General features: G+C 32.0%; 1 protein-coding gene across 6 annotated transcripts; it reads left to right on the top strand.

The window, feature by feature from the left end:
- The first annotated feature begins 346 nt into the window (after positions 1 to 346).
- On the top strand, positions 347 to 21,643 carry LOC148610034 (DNA damage-regulated autophagy modulator protein 2-like). 6 transcript variants are annotated; one of them, XM_088541940.1, is made up of 10 exons: positions 3,868 to 4,095; positions 5,609 to 5,696; positions 13,779 to 13,904; positions 14,399 to 14,452; positions 15,272 to 15,339; positions 18,206 to 18,363; positions 19,196 to 19,376; positions 19,984 to 20,045; positions 20,911 to 21,069; positions 21,264 to 21,643. In XM_088541940.1, exons 3-10 carry the CDS (start codon positions 13,813 to 13,815, stop codon positions 21,303 to 21,305), a joined length of 816 nt encoding a protein of 271 aa, XP_088398066.1. In that variant the 5' UTR covers positions 3,868 to 4,095; positions 5,609 to 5,696; positions 13,779 to 13,812; the 3' UTR covers positions 21,306 to 21,643. The 6 variants fall into 6 exon arrangements, with proteins under 6 accessions (XP_088398065.1, XP_088398066.1, XP_088398063.1 ...); XM_088541939.1 differs by lacking the exons at positions 3,868 to 4,095; positions 5,609 to 5,696 and adding an exon at positions 347 to 582; XM_088541937.1 differs by lacking the exon at positions 5,609 to 5,696.
- Positions 21,644 to 21,985: the final 342 nt, after the last annotated feature.

The following is a 21,985-nucleotide window of genomic DNA, read 5'->3' as shown; positions in this document are numbered from 1 at the left end:
GTCTATGTATTCCGGACATAATAGTCAGTCTAAAATTATATTGGTTACTATATTTTTCGCAAGGAAGGTATTAACATATTTTTTTAAAAGGAAATTTAAGTGAATTGACAACATCATTGGCCAGCCTCTGAAGTAAGATGTACGAACATGTACTTAATAAGTAGAAATAAACTAAGTTAAAATCACTATTTAACAATATTTTGTCTATATAACGTTGTATAAGGGAAGTTATAAGCTTCCTGTTTCGTACATCTTGTTATAATAGATATATACAAATGTATATAAACTTAAGTACAGTACTTATCGCTTGAATAAAAATATAAATGCTCAATGTCAGTATTTAAAAACAAAAGTTGTATTTGAAAATAATACTTTGAATGTTTTGTAGCTTAATCTTACGTGAAGTCTGTAGAGGAAGCTAGAATATATCATTTTATCTAGATCTGTATGACATTAACTGCGCCGATGCACTTGCCAGATAGTTGTATTTTTATTTAAACACTCCATCAGTTTCGTATTTGAAATTTCAACAAGACTGTTTGGTGGCAGTCGTTTTGAGATAGACGTCGAAGGTATTTGAAGGTAAGCGAAAACACTTCATTCTTTCTATATTGTATTACTTTCTTTTATAATTGTTATGATATACTATATGTACGGAAATAAAGGAAAGTACTTCTTTTGTGTGATATTTTTTTTAATTGCTTTTTTTTAAACACCAACAAGGATTAGATTGCAATTTTGATATATTGTTTTTACTTATTTCATTCATTTTATGAATAGAAACAATACATAAAATTTGTTCTTGCCATTGACAAGTATGTCGATTACGGTAAAATTTTCCTAAGTTTATTTATAAAAGTATTGTGTAATTATCTTAATGCGTGTATAGTTGTTTGATTATACAATTTAATAAAACCTTTATGTTTTGACTTTATGTAGTCAACTATCACTAGGTTGGACAACTTTCACGTGTTGGGCTTAGTTTGTTTATAAATATTTTTTATATCGAATGGGGGTGTCTTGTAAGAGGAACTGGCTGGTATGTACAATCATATGTATTTGAACATAGGCAGCAGTGAGGGCTCAACTAACATAAGACGTTTAAAATTCCAAAAATATGTTGTCATGCTTTTTTTCCGATGTTGTATAGACATTTTCATTTTCACATAAAACTGCCATATATATACTATGTGTCATATAGTTAGACCAAACATTTAATACGACGTCTTTTGAAAATAAATGTCTCTTCTATTTCAAGTATCGACTTCAAATACAATTTGCACATGTGAAAAATGTCTTTATGTCGCTCATATCTATAACAGAGATAAGATAAATGTACTTTTACAATTAGTACCACTTATTTTTTAAGTACATTTATATGCTATGTCCATTTCTAATCTATTTCTATTGGGTATAAGCAACTCGTGCTTTACTACAATCTTGTTATAGCATGCAAGAACAATATGAAATGAAATGTATAGTTTTTTGGGTGTATTGAAGAATCAATGTTAAACCTGAAATGGTTTTTTAACTGTATAATATACAATTACGCAAAGGTCAATGTGACTATATACTTGTAGTTCAATCTTATTCAACAACGACATAAGTTCATTTGAGTAATGTTTTCAAATTGTAGTAAAGAAGCACATTCCATACAACAATGCTTTCTTTCTAGAAATAGAACATTTAGACTCTCGGAGTATTATGTTAAACCAATAAATATAATTGGTTAACTAAAATCTTACCAGGCAGTAATACCTTTCCATCCATGAAAGGTAAAGTAACTTGTTAATTAAAGATAGAGCTGTTGTACCAAAATCCACATCATCGTTTTATAGGAATTAGTGAATTTCCCAAAAAAAGTTGTTTACTGCCTCCGAAGTATTGTAATGAATGATGTTTATTGACTAACATTTTGATATAAGTTTACATGTTATTTTATAAAGATTTCAATCGTCTACTTCCTCAGATATATCTTGCAGTCCATATAACGTTATACGGACGACTAGAAAATTATTTTACTGTGTCGTTTTCGAATTACGAACGTGACGTTATAATTGAAAAAGTTGTGTTTTTCTTCTTTTTTTTCGTCATCACGTAAACCCCAAAGCGAACTTATATGAAAAATATATACGAAAAAAAAGGTTAATGATACTTTTGGTCGAAATGAAATAAAAAATATCGTTGGTCGCGCCATGTAAAATTTAAATAATATGATCAAATATCAAATTACAAAACAAATAAAGCTGGAAGGATGAAAACAACTGCATGGTTCGGACATGGTAAATGCATTTAGATATATGATCAAATAATTTTATTTTGTCCGTCCGTTGTTCTGCGTCAGAAAGTAATTCTAACCTTTTAAGGATTGAATAATTTACTTTGTATTTAGTTCCCGGTTATATCTGAATAAGTGACTGATTAGGTTTTAAGTTTGATTTGTATTGGACATATTGTGCATTTACTTTTTGATAAATTATTTTAACGTTTAAGTTAAAGTTTCCCGGTCTCACTTGAAAGCTGTTATAAATTCACCGGAGGCTCGATTTGTTTCTTTCACCTAGAAATTGTTTTAATGCTGAGTAAATGGTTCAGTTTGTAGAAGCACCAATGGGGAAATGAATAAAACAATTGACTTTAAAAGAGTTTTGTACAATTATCTCGATAAAAGCCATCCAGCGAACATAGACCATCCGTTTGAGTCGTTAACAATATCTCCAACATGTTGGAGAGTAGAATGGGTACGCACATAAATTTTGTCATTTGCGTCACAGTGTACAACTATGGTACATCCGATATGAGACAGGACAGTTCCGGTTGAAATCCTTATAGCTATACCTTCAATGTTGCTATTTCGTACGATTTGGTATGCACCGGAAGTGGTCTCCTGCAGTCCTGATACTGAATGTGAATACAAATATTCCAGTGACGTCTGCTGTGAAAACCCCTTTGTGTTGATTGTAGCCATTATAACGTTTGTTTTCACCGTGTCAAAAATAAGCGTATGATGTTGTCCTGGGGCTCGTTCTGTAGCTACAGAATCATTAATATTATGGAATTGTTATGCTTATCAAAGTTCATTTTTAATTGATGAATGTATTGATAATTATAATAAATGTCAGAATGACTTGAACAAGGCTTTCGAAGCAATGTGAAACATATTCCTCTTATCTGATTAGAGACATTTTATCTTCCACTTCAAACTGTGTGATGCATTGTACCTGGATATCAGTTGTTAAAATTTTCAGAATGCTTGTATTATAATTCCATCGATATTGATTTTCCAAATTATTTTCGTATGATTTTGACACGAATATTGATAACATTTATTATATTTCTTTACAACTAAATGTTGTTGTTACTCTTCTACCGATCGTATTTCATCTATTTTCACCTGTCTATTTTTTTATCCGGTGCACCTGGTCCATGCTCCCAGTTTTCAGTGGAGTCCGTGTTGCTCATTTGCTTTTGTTACTTTGTATGTATGATTTTAGTTACTTTATGTTCTATGTTCTGTGTGTCTGTTTTCCATGTCTGGTCTTTGTCCCTGGATTACATTCTTTTGATTACCGCTATAACTTTTGTTTCCTTGATTACTCTTTCACCTATCTTAAATCTTTCAATTCCAGTTCATGAGTATATGTTGCTGTTAGTGAATCTGTTTTTCAGTTTTAGCAAACAGTCTGTCTAGTTCGTATGGCTATTATGATGAAACAATATGATTGTTAAGATAAACCATATGTCGTTTGAAAAAAATTATGCTGATACAGTAATGTGAATAATTGTACAAATCATAATCCATTAAAAACCTTTAAATTCTTCTATATCAAGACCAATAGTTATGTAGTTGTGTATGTCGTGACTCTTTATCTAATTATAAGTGTATGTTTAAGAATGATATCTTCCCTGTTGTGTCAAAACAATGATAGGAAATGTAAAAAGAGGATTAACTTCTGTCGTTAATGTACCTATAGATTCATGGATTATATAGGTTACTTTCCAATATAATTGCTATTCGCATTATTTCGAAGTTCGACAGAAAACCTTTTTTTCAAACATGGATTGTCACATAACCGAGGAACAAGACCCGCTAAGGTATCTGTATTCTTACTGCATATGATTAAAACAAAATGCAAACAAAACTTAATTCATACGTTATCGTTTGTATTGGGTTATGGACCTCTTAACGCATGCTTGGTACAAAATGTATACATGAATGGAAGGTGATATAACTTGATGAAACTACATTTGTATATTCTTATCATTTTAGTGGCGGTTCAATCATTTCTTAAGAAGTGCTTCTTACCAATAAATTTCAAAAATAAGGATATCAGGTTATCTTTTCTAATTATTTAAAAGGCTTGGTAAATATTAACAGCATTTAAGCCAACAGTGTGTGGGTGGGGAAGGGGGGTCCAACCCGCGAACCTTGCCGGGACCTAACACTGAACGTCCCCTTATTAGACATTTATTTTCTATTAATATATATATATATATTTGTAATGGTGGTTTAAACTTCAATGTAAAGATCATAGGTTCAATGTGCTATTTCACAAACTTTTATACCATATTAACACGCATCGGTTGTTTTGTATTGAGTTATCATAGTTCTTTATTGAACAGAAATTCCAGTTACCATAAACAAGTTATTGTTATTGATATTTGGACGTTTGGTTTATTTTTATAACATTGATTTTCCACAATTTAATTATACACGTAACCCGGGTAGTGTTGATTGTAAATACATGAAGAAAAAAAGTGTTATATACCAGATATGACTTCAGAAGAGATAAATCCTCTAAAGTAATACCTTGATTTGAATCGTATTCGTAGGGTTACTGTGTGGGAAGGGTAAAGAGTCGAAAAATATCCGCATTTTTTTTCTTTTTTAAAAGTTTTCCAACAGAGCGGTCGGTAGAATTTTAGCACACATGAACGAATCACGAGATTTGTAATGTCTAGTATAATGGTCATTTACACGTACGAAATGTAAATATATTATATCGGAGATTCCACTTTAAAGTTTTATACTTATTTGGATAGATACAGTATGTGCGTAAATCGAAAGTTGTTTACTTCTATATAAATGTATGAATGAAGTTGAGTATTTAATCAATGATTAATACTAAATATAAACTTTACGTTTTATCCCGTGCTTTTCACAACCGTTGTCATTAAAAAAAGGTTTGTATTTCCCAAAGGACACGGTACTGACTTTCGTAAAATAAAACTCCATTCGTTAATAGTTACTTAGTAATCGAAATGCCACTTAAACATTCAATGCATGAAATTAGTTTTTAAGTTATCGTCACAAATTTCAATACAACTGGTGGCTTGTTTTTTTTTATGTACGTCCACATATGGGTACTAGTGTTACACACAAATCTCTATTATATGTTACCTTTTATCAAATAATTTTAAAGGATACAAATATATATTAGAAGGCCTATTTCAGTTGAAAAATCGTAAAAAATTTAAATCGATGCCAGAAAGTTTTATTTTCTCCTATCGGAATAGGGTAAATTATTTGTAAACCTAATGATACGCAGTATGACTGTTAATGATATCTTCTTTACTTTGATGGTGAGACATATTTATGCCCTTTCAGTATGTGTACGTCTGTCTGTCTGACTGTCCGTCATAACTTTGTAAGCGAAACTCCTCGGATATAACAACGCCAAATTTAAAGAAACTTAGTGAGTAGTTAGGACATGATATGTTATTGTGTATATTATCAGGAATTGATGATTACTGAATTTTGTGGGAATTATATCCTTTTGAACTTTGGATCGGGGTGACATACATTTATATGCAACAAATGGACTTTAAATTTACTAATCTTATAAATATTTTTATAAGGCACATATTTAATTCAATAAAAACTTAACAGTTAAATATTAAGTATTTGTTTCGTATAGTTTACGTTGTTTGTTTGCCCTAGATTAATCCTACGAGGAGGAACGACCCGGCCAGCGAAAGCTTTATTTATATAAAGCCTAGCTGGCCGTGTGGTCTAGGGCGCTGGTCGTTGTGCAGGCGGTGTTGCCGTAGATGTCACAGCGGTACGAGTTCGAGTCCCGCGGAGGGAACAACCAAAAATTTGCATCTCAAATTTGACAGTTTTAACATCGTTGGGTTTTTTCAGACCTTTCTATATATATATATATATATATATGTGTGTGTGTGTTCAAGGAAATGCAGATCTTATACCTCTATTATTGGTTCCATATTTAAGATAACACACTTACAGTTTTTTCCTAGTATTTGTTTTACAATTAACAAGGGAGAAGTTCACTAGAATGCACTCTCATTCTCTTTTTCTAATAGAGGATAAATCATAACATATTCTCTGTTAAACAAGAATTAATTCATATTTTCAACCTACCGTACCTCAAAAAATAAAAACAAATATGTCATTGACCTATTTCAGAAAAATTTAATGATGCATGTTTCTTAGTCGGACAAGGACCTTATAAAATTAATGCTAACTAAAATATTCTGTGATCGATTTTTATTTGAAATTTCTTTTTCAACAAAATATTTTAAAAATCGATTAGGTAGAAAAAAATGGAATTTAAACTGCAGCAAAACATGCGTCGCATAAATTTGCATTTGTATATTACGTTTATTTTTACAAACCCTACTAAGTAATCATAATATTTTTACTTTGACTCAACAAATTATGTATCTATCAATGAGTAACCCGTTTGTCATTAATTTTATGAATGTTCATAGGTAGAAATTGACATTTTTTTAATTACTGGATGTTAGCTGACCACGGAATTGGTTTGAAGATTAACATTTTTGTGGGCTGTAAATAAAAGGTTATATAATGTCTTCGAAAAAGGAATTATTTTCAATCAAACATCAAAACAGGTAGGACTGTTAATAAGAGAATTCGGTCTCGATTTATTACTTGTACGATGGTCAAAATATTACAGTAATTGTCGCTAAAAGTATTTTTTATTATTATTATTTAACACTTATAATATTTTAGATATCCCCTATAATAAATTAAAATATGGTCTCTATTATCATCTGTATTTTGTTCTGGTATTCAACTTACTGATGCAGGGCAATTAAAATCAAATATTTAACTTTTATGATAATATGCATTCCAGTAAAAATTTCGATCCTCTAGACCACGTACATAATGACAAAGTTTGTTTGTTTGTTTGTTGGGGTTTAACGTCCGAGCAGCAATATTTCAGCTATATTCAGACGATGAACATGAAAAGATGAAATGAAAAAAGAATGGGACACAAAGACAATGGGGTCGACAAATTTTGATTGCCACTAGAAATAGGGAGAGGTGGGTAGGGTCGGACAATTTAGCCTCCTGTGGCGGAGCCCTATGGTTTCTACTCCGGGAGAATACCACAATAGGGTTCTTTAACGTGCGAGGAACGTGGCATCTTTCCCAACACGGTGCACCACTATGGTTTGCGGTCAGGTTTTCCGCATTATAGCCTGACAACCCCAGCATTTAACATGCTAGGGATACCCCATTCCACCACCTGGGGCACACATCCCGCATTATAGCCTGACAACCCCAGCATTTAACATGCTAGGGATACCCCATTCCACCACCTGGGGCACACATCCCAGTTGCTCTGTGGGCAGAGCGCCCTAGCCCCCGGCTAGGGTTCTGAGCACTATTTAGTCGCCTTTTACGACAAGCTTAGCGCTGCTGCAGGCCTATTCTTTTAACACCTGGACCTGCACGGGGCACATAATGACAAAGACTACCAGTATTAATACACAGATGATTCGTCAACTATTTACAATGTAGTTCATCCCAAATTATTTCTATCATTAATGTATTTGTATTTTGAATAATTTTTTTTTTAAAAATCAAGGCCAGGTTTAATAAAAAAAAAACCATTTGAGATATTCCTCAAATTCTCAATCAATTGAAATTATGAAATAAATGTTTTGAAGAAAAATGTCAATTCTAAATATTTTTTTTTTTATGAAACACGGGTCATATATCAAATTGATATTCCATTATTTCTGAGGACATTTAGTACATATGGTACATTGTTACAATGTAGTGTTACGGTAGTGGATACTTTTCATAAATAATCGATATAGATGTAACCACGATATTATCTAGTGTCATATCTTTTTTACAACTCTAACAAAATATATGTTTTTAACATAAACATTATAAATTTATAAGTGTAGGTGTCAAAGATCGTGATAGATAATTATTCATATTTCAATGTTATATCAGTATATTACATCGTTTGCCTAATATACTGAACTTAAAGGATTTGATATAGTGCATCATCTGTATATAAAATCATTTCGTAGTTATGGTTGATAATTAACCATAATTATTCCCTATTCAATCCATATTTGAATTCATGTAAAAATATGGTACTGATGTAAAATAAAGACAACTTTTCGAACATGTAAGTTACGAAACTTTTATTTGATATCGCTTTAAGCATACTTATCTAAAAATCATAGTAGGTAAAGTTACAGGCTAATTTTACCATTTATGAGGCAATCTCCCCTTTTTCACGTTTGAGGTTAAATTATATGTAATTTGCTGTAAAAAAAATTCATTGCTAGTGCAGTTTTACAGATAGGAATGTTTTCAGTATTAGCCGTAATTATTGAAAATCGTGTGCACTTTAATTCTTCATTTAAAAAAGTCATGTCTAACTATAGGTTACATAATTAAATTGCAATTTAAAACACTGTAACAAGTAGTATAAACTGTTCAAGGGTTAAGCAGAACCTGTCGTGAAAAGAAAATTGTTTTCATAAAGAGAATATTTAAAAATAAAAATGTAGTTATTTGTGAAAAAGAAATAGATAAAAAGGATACTTTACTTTAATTGGGAATAAATTATTAGACCTTATTCTTTCTACACAATCGTTGTCGCTGATTGATTATATCAATTGTGGCTTATTACATGACAAGATGTTTACTTTCATGTTAGGGTAATGTGAATTTAACGGTTTTCCTGTATTAATTTAACCCTGTAAGTAGAGGTTTTATCCTATCTTGTCATATTGATGCCACAATCAACACATGTAAAGCAGTTGACAAGTTCGATTCCACACGTTTTATATATAAACATCATATACCCAATAAAGCAAGTAGAATGTTATTCAAGTATACATGTGTGTTTATAGAAGAATCGGACAGGTATTGATACATTGAAAATATGCCACCAAACCTGTTTTTAGTGACCTTCAAAAGGAGAGTAAACTCGTGGTCATAAAGGACAAGAGGTCATTCGTTACATGTTCAAATCCTTTTAAACAATTATGATATATTTATATTTAAGACAAGTGTGATTTTATAAAACAAATGATTAAACAGATTTCGACCAGAAGACTGTTATCGTTCAAAAGTTATATCTCTACGTCCACAACAGTCATAATTCATTATTTTTCTGCCATAGAATGTGAATTCTAATATGACGTGCTTCAAAACTCTTTAAAACACAAAAAAAGTGATTAATTCGTGACCAACATTTCGTTTCATAGGCTGCGTCTATTCAAAAATATGAAGAAACTGGTCCAACTAGAACCGAAATAAATCACGGAAACTCCAATTTATCTATCGCTCGGGGTACACCAATGCGACATAAATGGCCAGTCGATGGTAAAACAATGATACAATGGAGTTACCGTGTTTCAGTTTTAAAATTTACCCACATTTTAAATGTAAAAAAAAATTATTGAAATATTTTTCGTCACTTAGCATGATAGCATGATGTGGTGGAAGAAGAATAAATAGTACATGAACATCATTTAGAAATCGACATCTTCAATCAAGGTTTTTATCATAAAAAAAATATGAAATCAATCGATCCTGAAACTTTTGTCGAACCCTACGACAAATATAAAGAATAAACGCATGAATAATAATCAAGAATCGATTCTCTCAATCACGGGTCAATTAAAGAAAATAAAACATTTGAACATTTGTTTCACAATTGATTGATTGTAAGCTTTTGTGTCTCTTATTGTTCAATGTGCCGTAACTAAGTTACACCTACATCGTCTCATGGTCTCTTCCATAAAGTATCAGTAAACAAGTACAAAGCTGTAATGCACCAAAAACACGATAACACTTTTACAGTACATAGATGTATGTATTTACATCTTCTGTACATCAACTGTACTTTCCTGTGCATTTTCACATGCAATCATGCTCATAAATTCTAATATTCTAATATATAATAATTATAATATATAATAATTCTAATATATATATATATATATTGTGAAAGTTATCTTTGTTCATGAGGAACGCTCTTATACATGATGTTTTCGCTATGTTCACTCGATTTCTGTTATATACATTTTGTATAAATGTGCATAAATCAATTCCAAAAAGTAGCTTGCTATGCAAATATTGGGCGTAATTTGTGATAGATTTGTCGCAATATGTGTCGCCGTCGTGACAAATGTGACAGACATAATTATTGGAGATGATTTCTTATTGATAAAAAAGTCACCTGGGGCTACTTTGGTCTTTCAACTTGAAAAACGTAGTACTACAAGGTGCTCTACTTTTTAATCTATTGTAAAGCGTTTTATAGGCACTGTTTTTTGGAAATCCAGTGCATGTTAATTATTCATTAACAGTTGTGTTCGGATAATTATAAGTGTTTTAAAGCTCTTTAATTTTGACGTTTATAAGGTTAGTAGAAATCTATTTTTGAAAAAAGTTTTACGTCATTTGTCATATATGATGTTACTTCTATTTTACAACTGTTACTAAATGACTCTACAGCTTCATGTTAAAGGGTTGTCGAACGAATAAAGAATAGAACGCATCTGTTCAATTTCGTGAATAAGACAGGGCACATAAAAACTGATGCATGAATATAACAACATTTATTGTAACCGAAAAATCTGCAACTAAAAAAAAGTTAAGGTGGATGCAAATCGTTAATGAAATTTACAAAAATTTAATAAGGCATAACTATATATCATAGATAGCTAATTTGTGTGTGATATCATTGATTCAATCTATGTTTAGTTCAGTTTTAGCATAACAAAACACGAGATCAAAAAGACTAAAGCAATTCTTATCAAGCAATAAAACATAGAACACTGATACTAAAAATTTATCCGCAATTATATATAAAACAAGTAACTTTCATTTTTAACTTTGATAAGATATTTAAATATAACTTTTTTCCTAAGATAAGGCGTTCATTTTCCTGTAAGATATTGATAGTAAACAGGGACGCACTGTGCAAGATTTATAATTGGCATAATGAATCAATTGATTGGAACTCTTCTGAATGAAGATGTAAAGTTAAAATGTATGGGTGGTGAAGGTGCCTCATTGAAGAAAACGATGAAGATGAAAAAAAAATAAATTGATGGAAGTAATGTAGAGTAAACATGTTGAAAAACCGTTGTTAATGCGTGTATTATGGGTTGAAGGTAGCTCCATATTGAAAAATACAGTGTAGAAGGAAAAACATGGGAAGTAACAGAATTTACATGACTTTTTTATCCTGTACTGACACTCTTCTATTTTCTTTGGAGTAATGATCATTTCCAAAGAACGATATAAATGTCGTCTTTAAAACGCGATTCAAACACAGTAAAATCCGAAAGGTGACAAGCGTAAAGGTTGTTTTGTCTAAATAAGGAATATAAAAAGAACTTGTTTTATACAGAGCAAACTTTCACATATAAGCGTAAAATTGCGTAATATAGCTCTCAAGTTATATGTATAAATGCAGCCCTTATTATATCATGATCATGACGATTTGTGATGACTGTGCGCTAAAATCTATGATGTACAACATCCGATCATATTATCTTGTGTCTGTAAAATTCTGCTTTAAAAGGATATCCACTTGAAATAGTTATACTATGCATTGTTATATTGCCTGCTTGGAAATGAAAAAAAAAATTGACTTTCCCTGTTTTACCGGTTTTTCCGGACGTATATTTTGTTTCCTTTTGTTTTCCGGATACATGGTTGAGCACTAGAAATACATGTATACTTATGTCATAAAAATGTTGTTTTTATTTTGATACATGTATAATTTTACTTTTTGCATTTTGTTACACAAATGTTCATGTTGAAATACATGTATTTTTTGCAATGGAAAGTTTCTTGAGCCAAACCAGTGACTCGTGAGTATTGTGTGGTGATATATTTATATCTATTTTTTTTATATATGAACGTTTAAGGAAGCTTAAATCAGACCAAATACATGATTAGTACACAGCTACATTGTATTGGTAGGTTATTTCATTTCTAGATTAAGATTATGGCATATCGCGTATCGCATGTAAGACTTTTGCACTGTATACGAAGATGATCTTCACTGGTTTTCAACAAATGTGTACAATCATTTCACACATTCCCCCCTAACCAAAAAAAATAATGGCTTCATCTATAATTAGGTTTCCATCATTTTCCATTACAAAGTTCAAGTGTTCTTAAATTAATGGTATATACATTTCAGCACAAAATTTCCATGTTATGCGGAAATATGCATTATGTACAGACACCGAACATGAGGTTCCCTGTACGTAGAAATTAAGTACCGACAGCGAATAAGACGTTTCCTCTAAGTAAAATTTATACAAAATATGCTATAATGGCGGAATTATCAAAATGCTTTGACTGGACGAATAACCGGAGGGACATTCTTGTACCTTGGGTGTAAAAACATATGTCGAAAATAAAACGTATCTAATTGACATTAATTAGCGTGGACCGACGGTCAGTTCGGCCATTGGGCATGTAATGAGAGATGCGTATCGACGTAAAACACTTTAATGTCATAATAAAATCCTTGTTATCTAAATCATTTACGATATCTGCATAGTAAAATTAGAAATATATATCAAAGCATATCAGTCTTTTTCGAATGATCAGTTTTAAGTGCTTTCCTTACTTATATTTCAGGAATTTAGCATGTCTACAATGTATAAATGTCCTGTAAGGCACTATTAATGTTTAATTGTTAGGACTGTCCCTTTTAGTTTTCTTATTTATTGTTTACCGCTTAGCTTCAATTTGGTGCATTCATAGAGAATTTCCTTCAGATTGTTTTCCAGATAGTTTGTATGTATTGTGTTCTCTTGCAAGTATTGCAATCACATATATATAATGTGTACTGTGATATGCATGGTCAACATGTATATGGTTTTAGCATTGAATTAGAAATGGGAAAACTTAAACTTTCACGATTGGTGGTTTTTACGGTCTTGACTATCCTTACGGATCTCACACGACCGCCCCTTGCGTGGATTGTGTTAGTAGATGTATGTTAGTAGTTTGTTAGAGGTAGCCAAACCCAGCCTGTGGGATACCTGACCGAAGAACTCAGTCAGGTATGTCCTACTAGCGGCTGGGTTGCTCTGTTGACGCTCTGACCTAATCCTAGATCCTACGTGAGTCCGAGAGCGTTTCCTTACTGTAACTGTTTGGGACTATGCTACATGTATATTTTATATTAGTATATTAATATGCATTATATGGACATGTTTGACCCACCCTAAGCGTATATACACATTATCCGTCATAGCAATTCCCATGTTAGTTAACGATAAACTGCAAACTAGCATGGCATTATTCAAATGTGTTATATTCAGCTGCATAATTGGAAAATAGCAATCATGTTGAATCATATTGGAATTTAAAGGAAATAGCAGCATTTTTCCGACTTGCTAGTATAAACAGGATGATCTGATGTTCAGTTTGAAGTATACGTGGAACAGGTCAAGAAAATAATTATCCTGAATCAACGCTTTTTATTTTGTTTTCTTTACAGAGGGACAGAGGCAGAAAAAAAATTACCAGGAATAATGAGTTTTGCCTGTCTTGTTTGTTTGAGGAAGAGGCTTTATGTTCTCCCTCTTATAACAGCCATATGGATTATACTATCATTCTTCATCACGTGAGTTGCAAGTTGAATGTTGCATTTTTCGGTTTTTTTTGTTTGTTTGTTTGTTTGTTTGTTTTTTTTTTGTTTTTTGTTTTTGTTTGTTTTGTTTTTGTTTTTGTTTTTGTTTTTGTTTTTGTTTGTTTTTGTTTTTTGTTTTTTTTCTTTTTTATTATTCTGTTATCAACATAATTAATCTATTTAAAGCGGTAGATCATTTATAAAGCTGACACTCTTCTATCACTGTGACGGAACGATCATTCCGAATTTAAAGTTAACACTTTAATAAGATCACACTAAACGGGATAGAACTAAGCATTAAATTTCGTTAAATATTCGTACATGTACTTGGAAAGGTAAACATTATACAGCATGTTTGTCTTTCTTCTTGTTTTATTTTTTTGTTTTAAATCATGGTGCCTTGTTTTTTTTTTCTAGTTTCATCGTTATACACATTATCCCTCCATTTCATATCGAAATATCGTTTGACATTTAAATGGTATTTGTAGGTATGCTATCGCAGTAAGCTTAGGTCATGTCGAGGCCGACTTTCCCTACATCAGGTAAGGAAGTAATCCATGAATATATATTGGGGATTTTTTTTCTTTTGGCGAACCTTGCTCCTCACTGATTTTTACATGTGTAGGACAAATTAAATGGCTTACATCGTGCTAACCAACGAGTCCTACTTTCATCAAGCTTGATCATAGTTCTCTTGCATCCTAGGATAAACTGATAGCAGTTTTTGTAGTCGACTTGGGATGAAGACTCTCATGATTATTTAACTACAAAATCTTCTCAGCAGACATACATCGTAGAACAGCTTCCTAATTTACTACGTGTCACTCCGCTCGCTAATAGGCTTTGCTATATAGGATGTGAAAAAATCACAAGGCATGAGCAATTTTCATTACAACAAATCCACGAAGCCATGTTCCCAGGTTTCAGTGGGTCTGTCTTTTCCTTTATTATTTTGTTTCTGTGTGTACTATTTTAGTTAATTTTTGTGGTGAATTGAAGTGTTTGTTTTGTCCCGGTTTATGGATATCCTGTTCTTTGCTTTAATTATGGTTTCTTTACTTTTATATCACGAAGCAAAATAAAAAACTTACCTGAAACAAAAAAAAATAAAAACAAATAAAAAAAAAACATAAGAATCGACACATGCACTTAAGGATAGAATTGTGTTACAGCTAAAAGCAATATACATTCAAGCATTGTTTCACCTCAAGTCTCACTTTTAGAGTAGGATAAATAATCAATGATCTTTACATGTTCATATCACAGTTGGAGTTTGCACACCAGCATATAAATAACACTTTGATAACAGTATAACTTTCAAGAGTTGTATAATTTTTTTTATTTCTTTTTATATTTTTTAGCCACACAGCTAAAGAAGCACCGGAACGATGTGTATTTGGACAACTGATAAACATTGGAGCTGTCATGCGTAAGTGTTTAATCGCTCCTCAAGCATTAACAAAAAAATAAACAAAACCTGTCTGAATAAGCCATGTTATTCAGTCATTTTCAGGCAGCTCGATTCTACATATTTTTATCTATTTAAACTTCTACTGCCCGTCGTTTGACTGAAGACCGGAAATCGATCGACAGAGGTGATGTCAGGAAGACCGGAAATCGAGCGACAGAGGTGATGTCAGGACAAGATATTGCCACTGTAAAATAGTAAATAGACTGTCAAGCAAATGAATTGACAATATCATACATTATTCAGGTTTAGTAATTTGCTATTAAGTGTGCAGGATCGTGACAACAAGCATGATCATAAATAAATGTAGGGGAGGTTTCAATGGGTTGGAGCCCTTTTCATTGAAAATATCATATAATTTTGTACAATATTTTACAACAAAACAATCAAATAATAGCCTGGAACCGGAACCGGAACGCCCCTTTCTATGAACCCATGCAATCCGTTAACAAATGTGAATCCATCCCCGCAAGGTGATGCCCTGACAAGTACTTCAATTGTAAACTATCCAAATGAATGTATACTGACCGCAGTAACTTGCGACATAACAACTGTTGTCTTAACAATAAGTAAACTCGCTGCTTATACAAATATACAATAAATTTGTGCGACAAAGCACCATCCCTAACACAGCCTTTGTCTGCATGATCACGATAGGAGAAAATCTCCATAGCATCCCTTTGTCTGAATGGGAGTGTATCAATAGAAACTCTTTAAATTATTTTCCACTTCTTAAAATACCTCCCATTAATTCACGTTTTTCTAGTAATAGTACATATCTGTTAAGTCGATGTTGCATTCATAAAGATATTTCAAGAGGGTGGGCACGAAGTTCACTCCAGATAATTGCATCGCTCTTGAAAACACAAGACACAAGACATACAGAGATTTGATTATAGCTAATTCTAGAATACTTTCATCATTCAATATTTACTGTTATCCTCCAAAGCTTGTTCAGTGCACCCATTGTATAGCCTATAAACATGATCAGAATAATTTCTCCTTCACCATGATAACTACAATCTACCCGCATTGAACGTGGACTCTTGATATGGATTGCGTATTCAAATGATCTAGCCGTATGCGAGATTACATTATAAGACCGAAAAACTCTGAAGGTGAGCTTTTTAGTTGATACGTAATTCCGGGCAGGATGTTACCGTTTGCGTTTTTTTTTTCAAGCAGTCGGTATAGCTTCGCTTTTTACCCTTTGACATTAAGGACGCTCTTCTATGGAAACGCAACTGATCGCAGTTCTTTTTTTCCGATTGGCCAAATACTAATAACTTAGTGGCGTTCGAAAAATCTGTATCGAAAGTTTGGAATTGCATTGGAAAAAAACTTTGGAACCTTAAAAATCGTGTGCCATGTGTTATTTTCTTGAAAGAAATGTATAAACTTAGAAGTAAAAAAGGAACAAAATTTTACAGCGTCGGCTATCTTTTTTTTTTAAAGATAGTACTTGTTAATTTTAATTTTGGTTTTATATCTTATATTTACAGTTTATTTTGGAATTTGTTTTTCATTGGATTTTCGTTTCTTTATTTTAACAGTCATTGTTCATAATTAAGTCAGATATTGTCTTTAAAGTCGAGTTAATATGCATGAGAAATTTTATTATTTTACTTGGTTCAAATTATCGGTCTTAAAAATGTTTTTAATGTTTAGTATACCATGAAACGAAAACTTTATAATTCAACGAAAGAAAGCTAATTTTATATGATATTGCAATGAATTGAATTCGAAGCACACTGAATGTTTTTATTTTTTAACATAGCAATAGTAACAAATGCGCCAAAAATTCCCTGCTTTATTCGAACCGGTTGTATTTCTTTTAAACTAGGTGAAGGAGAAATCCATTTATCATTTTATCATTAAGAAAGTGAATGGCATTTTACATACTCTACATTAGTAGCAGGTAGTTTTGACATTAGATAACGGCACATACCATGCTATATATTCATTCATTCAGATATTACTATCTGTTTTAATTGAAACATACACATTATGTCTTCTCTAATCTGCCTGAAAGAAACATCTAACAATTTCTTGCATGAGAAAATGGACAGATGAAAGATGAATGAATTAAATAATAGACTGAAAAACTCTTTTCATTCATGCCATCCGTGTTATGAAGAATGTGTAAGACTTTTCACAAATCACTGGCAAAGTGATCTAGAAAAAAAAATTATTCTTTTACGTGCGGCCCTGGAAAGGCGTTTCATTAATTCAAAGTTACTAAGCGAAATAGACTTTATTTCTATCCTGGTAGTTGTAATTTGAATTTTGTGCAGATCGAGGGTGAAGTACCTGAACAATGTCTGGCCCTGCTGTCTTCCGAAACCTCGAGTCTGAAACAAATGTATAACTGATACTGGTATATTGTGTTCATGTATGTTTGTGTGTGTGTGTTTTTTTTTTCTCGCTTTTTTTATTTGTTTTTTTTTTTTTAAGTGGGGTGTATAATTTTTGCACGACCTTACATTGGATTCATCGGAACACCGCCTTTATATATTACATATAACACAAGCATACTTAGGTATTTATGTACATATATAACTTTTATTCGTATCTTAGACTAACAGATTTTGTATCTCTTGGGACGACCTTTTTATCTTCAAAACGAAAATAGAGATAGAAAATAGAGATAGGAATGGAAAGAAAAGAGCAGCCCATTCTCTATAAATGGTTCACGTCTGGTCGTTGTAACGAAACATTACTTCGACATTTATACGACTGAAAACAGTCTTTGTCGATATTGGAGAGTTACTTCTCTTTGTATATGTCGGATTAACAAAACCTATATTTAACCAACTTTTATTTCCAGTCGGTATGAACGTTATTGTCAGATACTGGTTTTTAAAAGAGGTTTTCAAGCAAAAGAAGTTTCCCGATGATGTCGTAAGGTGGCAGAGAGTGAACATAGCTGGGGCTATAATTGGGATAGTATCAGCTTTAGGTATCAGCATGGTCGCGAATTTCCAGGTACTATATGCATATATCACATTGAAGCATTAGTATTGCCAATTTTGATACTGAAATTAAAAAGACACACTAGGCAATTTATGACCATTATAATAGATTTTGAAAATCTAAAATGCACTGCAAAATTTCCGCCATTTACACATCCTATATACTAGGTCAATAGCTCTTACATGTATCGACATTTTGAAGTTAACAAAGTTGTACAGAAACAGCCAGAAAATGACAGAGCAATTATGGCTCATAAATAATTAAATGAAATTTAAATATTTATTGTTTGCCAGAAATTAGCAACAAGTTAAAATGAGTTAAATAATTAATAATTACAAACATTACGTTTACTATTACTATTACTAAAATGAATATCACTAATATGCTAAATGCGGGCCCTAAAATCAATAAGCCGCCAAACAATGATATATACATTCAAAACATAACACTTCATATTTCAAAAGAGCATAAACAATATCGTCAATTATGACAACTGGGAGGGTGGGTGCGTGGCGAAAAAAAATCCAAATCTAAACTGATTACATTGTACATGTACCTGTACACAACTGAAAAGTACTCACAATTTTAAAATAACGAACTTCGAACGAAACGAAACATAGTATCATATTAAGCAAAACAAACGTACTGTATCGCCAAAATTACTATTTCATATGTAATAAAAAATTCCCGTTTATTTGATTTGAGACATTAATTGCCTTTTCTGGGACTAAGGCTATTTAATTTATTTGCTTCAAATATGTCTACTACAAGTACATTACTTTTAGTTTTCGAGAACAAAATACAAATAATGATATTCAAGACATTACATTCTTATTATATTTAGACTGACGCACAGAAGGTCTTCCACTACATAGGAGCAGGATTAGCCTTTGGTTTAGGCACAGTATACTGCTTTATACAGACACGGTTATCCTGGAAGTTACGGAGCAATAACATTGGCCATAAATACATAGCCAAAATACAGCTTATAAACAGCATTATATTACTTATGTTTTTATTTACTTGTATCCTTTAATAGTAACTAAATTAAATTAGTTTGTACTCGTAGATATAAATCACAAAGCAACATTTTAGTTTTAGGAGGGTACATGCCATGGTGAGAATTTTGTGTATCATTGTATGAATTTTATTGTGTATTGGTCGTTTCATTTCATTTTTTTAACCTACATTAGGGATGGTTAAGGCCTTATAAAACTAGGATAACCCCATGCGCATGTCGACAGTCAGTGGATGTTGGTCATTGACGTGCCTTTGTGTTGTTATTTTACTTTTTTTAGTTTTTTTTAAAGAAGTATAATCGTTCTGTTACAGTGGATTTCTTTACTTCTGTTATCGGGGTCTTTCCGAGCTTACTTAAAGGTGTGTTTACATTTTTATACATGAATTGAGCTAGTTGCTTTAGGTCTGATACTTGTGCACTTACAGTACATTGTACGTGCAGATCACATATAATTCGAACCCGTATCCACTTTTTAAATTATATATTAATTCATTTTTTTATAAATATAATTTATAATTATAAATTTGGGATATGAACCCCGAAAGCCTTTTTATAAACTTCTCGATCTTTCCCAAAAATGATATATATACTTTCCTTACAAATATGTTCAGTTGGAATATCAAAAATATTTTTCAAGATCAAAGAAAAAGAATTAGGTTTTCAACCAGCAAGGGTGAGATATATATATAATTATAGATTAATCTATGAGAAATTGACAAATATAAATAAATGAAATATTTATATAGCTGGCCGAGTGGTCTAGGACGCTGGACTATGTTCAGGCGGTGTTGCCATAGATGTCACAGCGGTACGAGTTCGAGTCCCGCGGAGGGAACGACCAAAAATTTGCTTCGCAAATTTGACAGTTAAAACATCGTTGGGAATTTTTCAGACCTTTCTATATATATAAATATATATATGTGTGTGTGTGTGTGTGTGTGTGTGTGTGTGTGTATGTATATATATGTACACATGTATTTTGGCTTCAGAAAATTTTAAGTTTTACCAAATGCACATGCACATAAAATGTTATATTACATGAATATGCACTCCGTGAGCGTTTCATGTCATAATGTCATCAACGGTTTTGGGGAATACATGTACATGTTATAATATATACATGCAGTTTATGTCTCAACATTCGTTCGTATTAAAGGACAAGTCCGACAGTGTTGTCTGTAAGGATGCGCCTATCAATGCTAGAAAAAAACATCACCTCCACTCATCATTCTTCCACGCCCCTATAGACCCTTTGTGATAAGTTGAAGAGCATTTACATTATGCACTTCCACGAGATAGGGCTTGGGCAGAACAAAAGAATTTTCCTCGCGAAAGTGTATATTGAGCATGCTCTGTGCATGCTCATCGACTACCCCACAGTTACATGTAGCAAAAAAGCGTCTATACGATTTCTACCGAAATTCTAGAAAAAATAACATTTTATGTTTAGTTTCTATGATTTTCTAAATAAATGATTTCGAACATACTTATTTTTGCATCAAATTTACTAAATATTTGTTCTTTTTTTAATTTCATAGGCAGCACATAGGAGTCTATATTTGTTATCTACAATAACAGAGTGGTTATTGGCAGCCTCCATACTTACGTTTGCATTGACTTATACATGGGATTTTAGATACGTAGAGATGGAATCTCCAAAAATTAAGTTGTCCTTACCGAATAATGATCCAAATCAGGTATATATATTTTTGGATTTATCGACTTATATGTACACGTATTTTGTTTTGATGAATTACTTAAGTATTAATCTCTATTTGAATTTTGATTTTTAAATTTTGGTTCCTGTTTCTACTTACAGTTCTTTCAATTAAGCCGTAATTCGTGGATTTCAGTCCATAATTTATACATAAATGTATTCTTACAATTTCAGAATAGAGACACAGAACTTCACACGACCAACCATGCAGTATAAATGTCTCAAAGATACGATCAATTGAAATCCTAATGATAATAACAAGTTCGATCCACATAAGACTTGAGGCGTAATTCGAGTCTATTTCTGTTTTGAGTGCATTAAGTTGTACGATGTACATGGTATAAAACCTGCATTGAAGACCTTGTTATTATGACTTGCCAGGTCCAGTTCACATATATTGTGGATCATAGTGCGTGCTTTTCATAACATAAACTCAATGTGCTATTAGGAGGGAGAAGCTATTCATATCTGATGTGCCATTTTGTTTAGTTACATGTTACAGTATTGTTTGTATATTTTTTGGGAAATAAATGCATACAAAATTAAATTAAAAAGATGATTATCTTATCAGCTTAAAGGCAACTCATCGCACTCATGCCTCAGCCATGTTACAATATACGTTCACGTGCTTATATCCAGTAAGATGGTATATTTTTTTGCTATAGTGTATACATTGTCAGTCATACATACAAAATACTACATTTAAGGAATTACTTTTTTATTTTAATTTGGATTTAGAAGAAATTACATTTTAATCTAATGGCATTGCTGCTTTTGATAAAGAAATCACCAAAGCATCAAAACAATAAGAATTAGTCATTATCATTATACTAAATATCCACATGTGTCTAGCATCATGGAGGCAGAATCGGTTTGGAATAAACATGCAGCATTGT

The sequence above is a fragment of the Perna viridis genome, chromosome 8, assembly GCF_037379345.1.
Source record: "Perna viridis isolate PV_CMFRI_1.1 ecotype Kerala chromosome 8, ASM3737934v1, whole genome shotgun sequence".
In the NCBI taxonomy this organism is placed as follows: Eukaryota; Metazoa; Mollusca; class Bivalvia; order Mytilida; family Mytilidae; genus Perna; species Perna viridis.
This window is presented reverse-complemented; position numbering and strand designations above follow the sequence as displayed.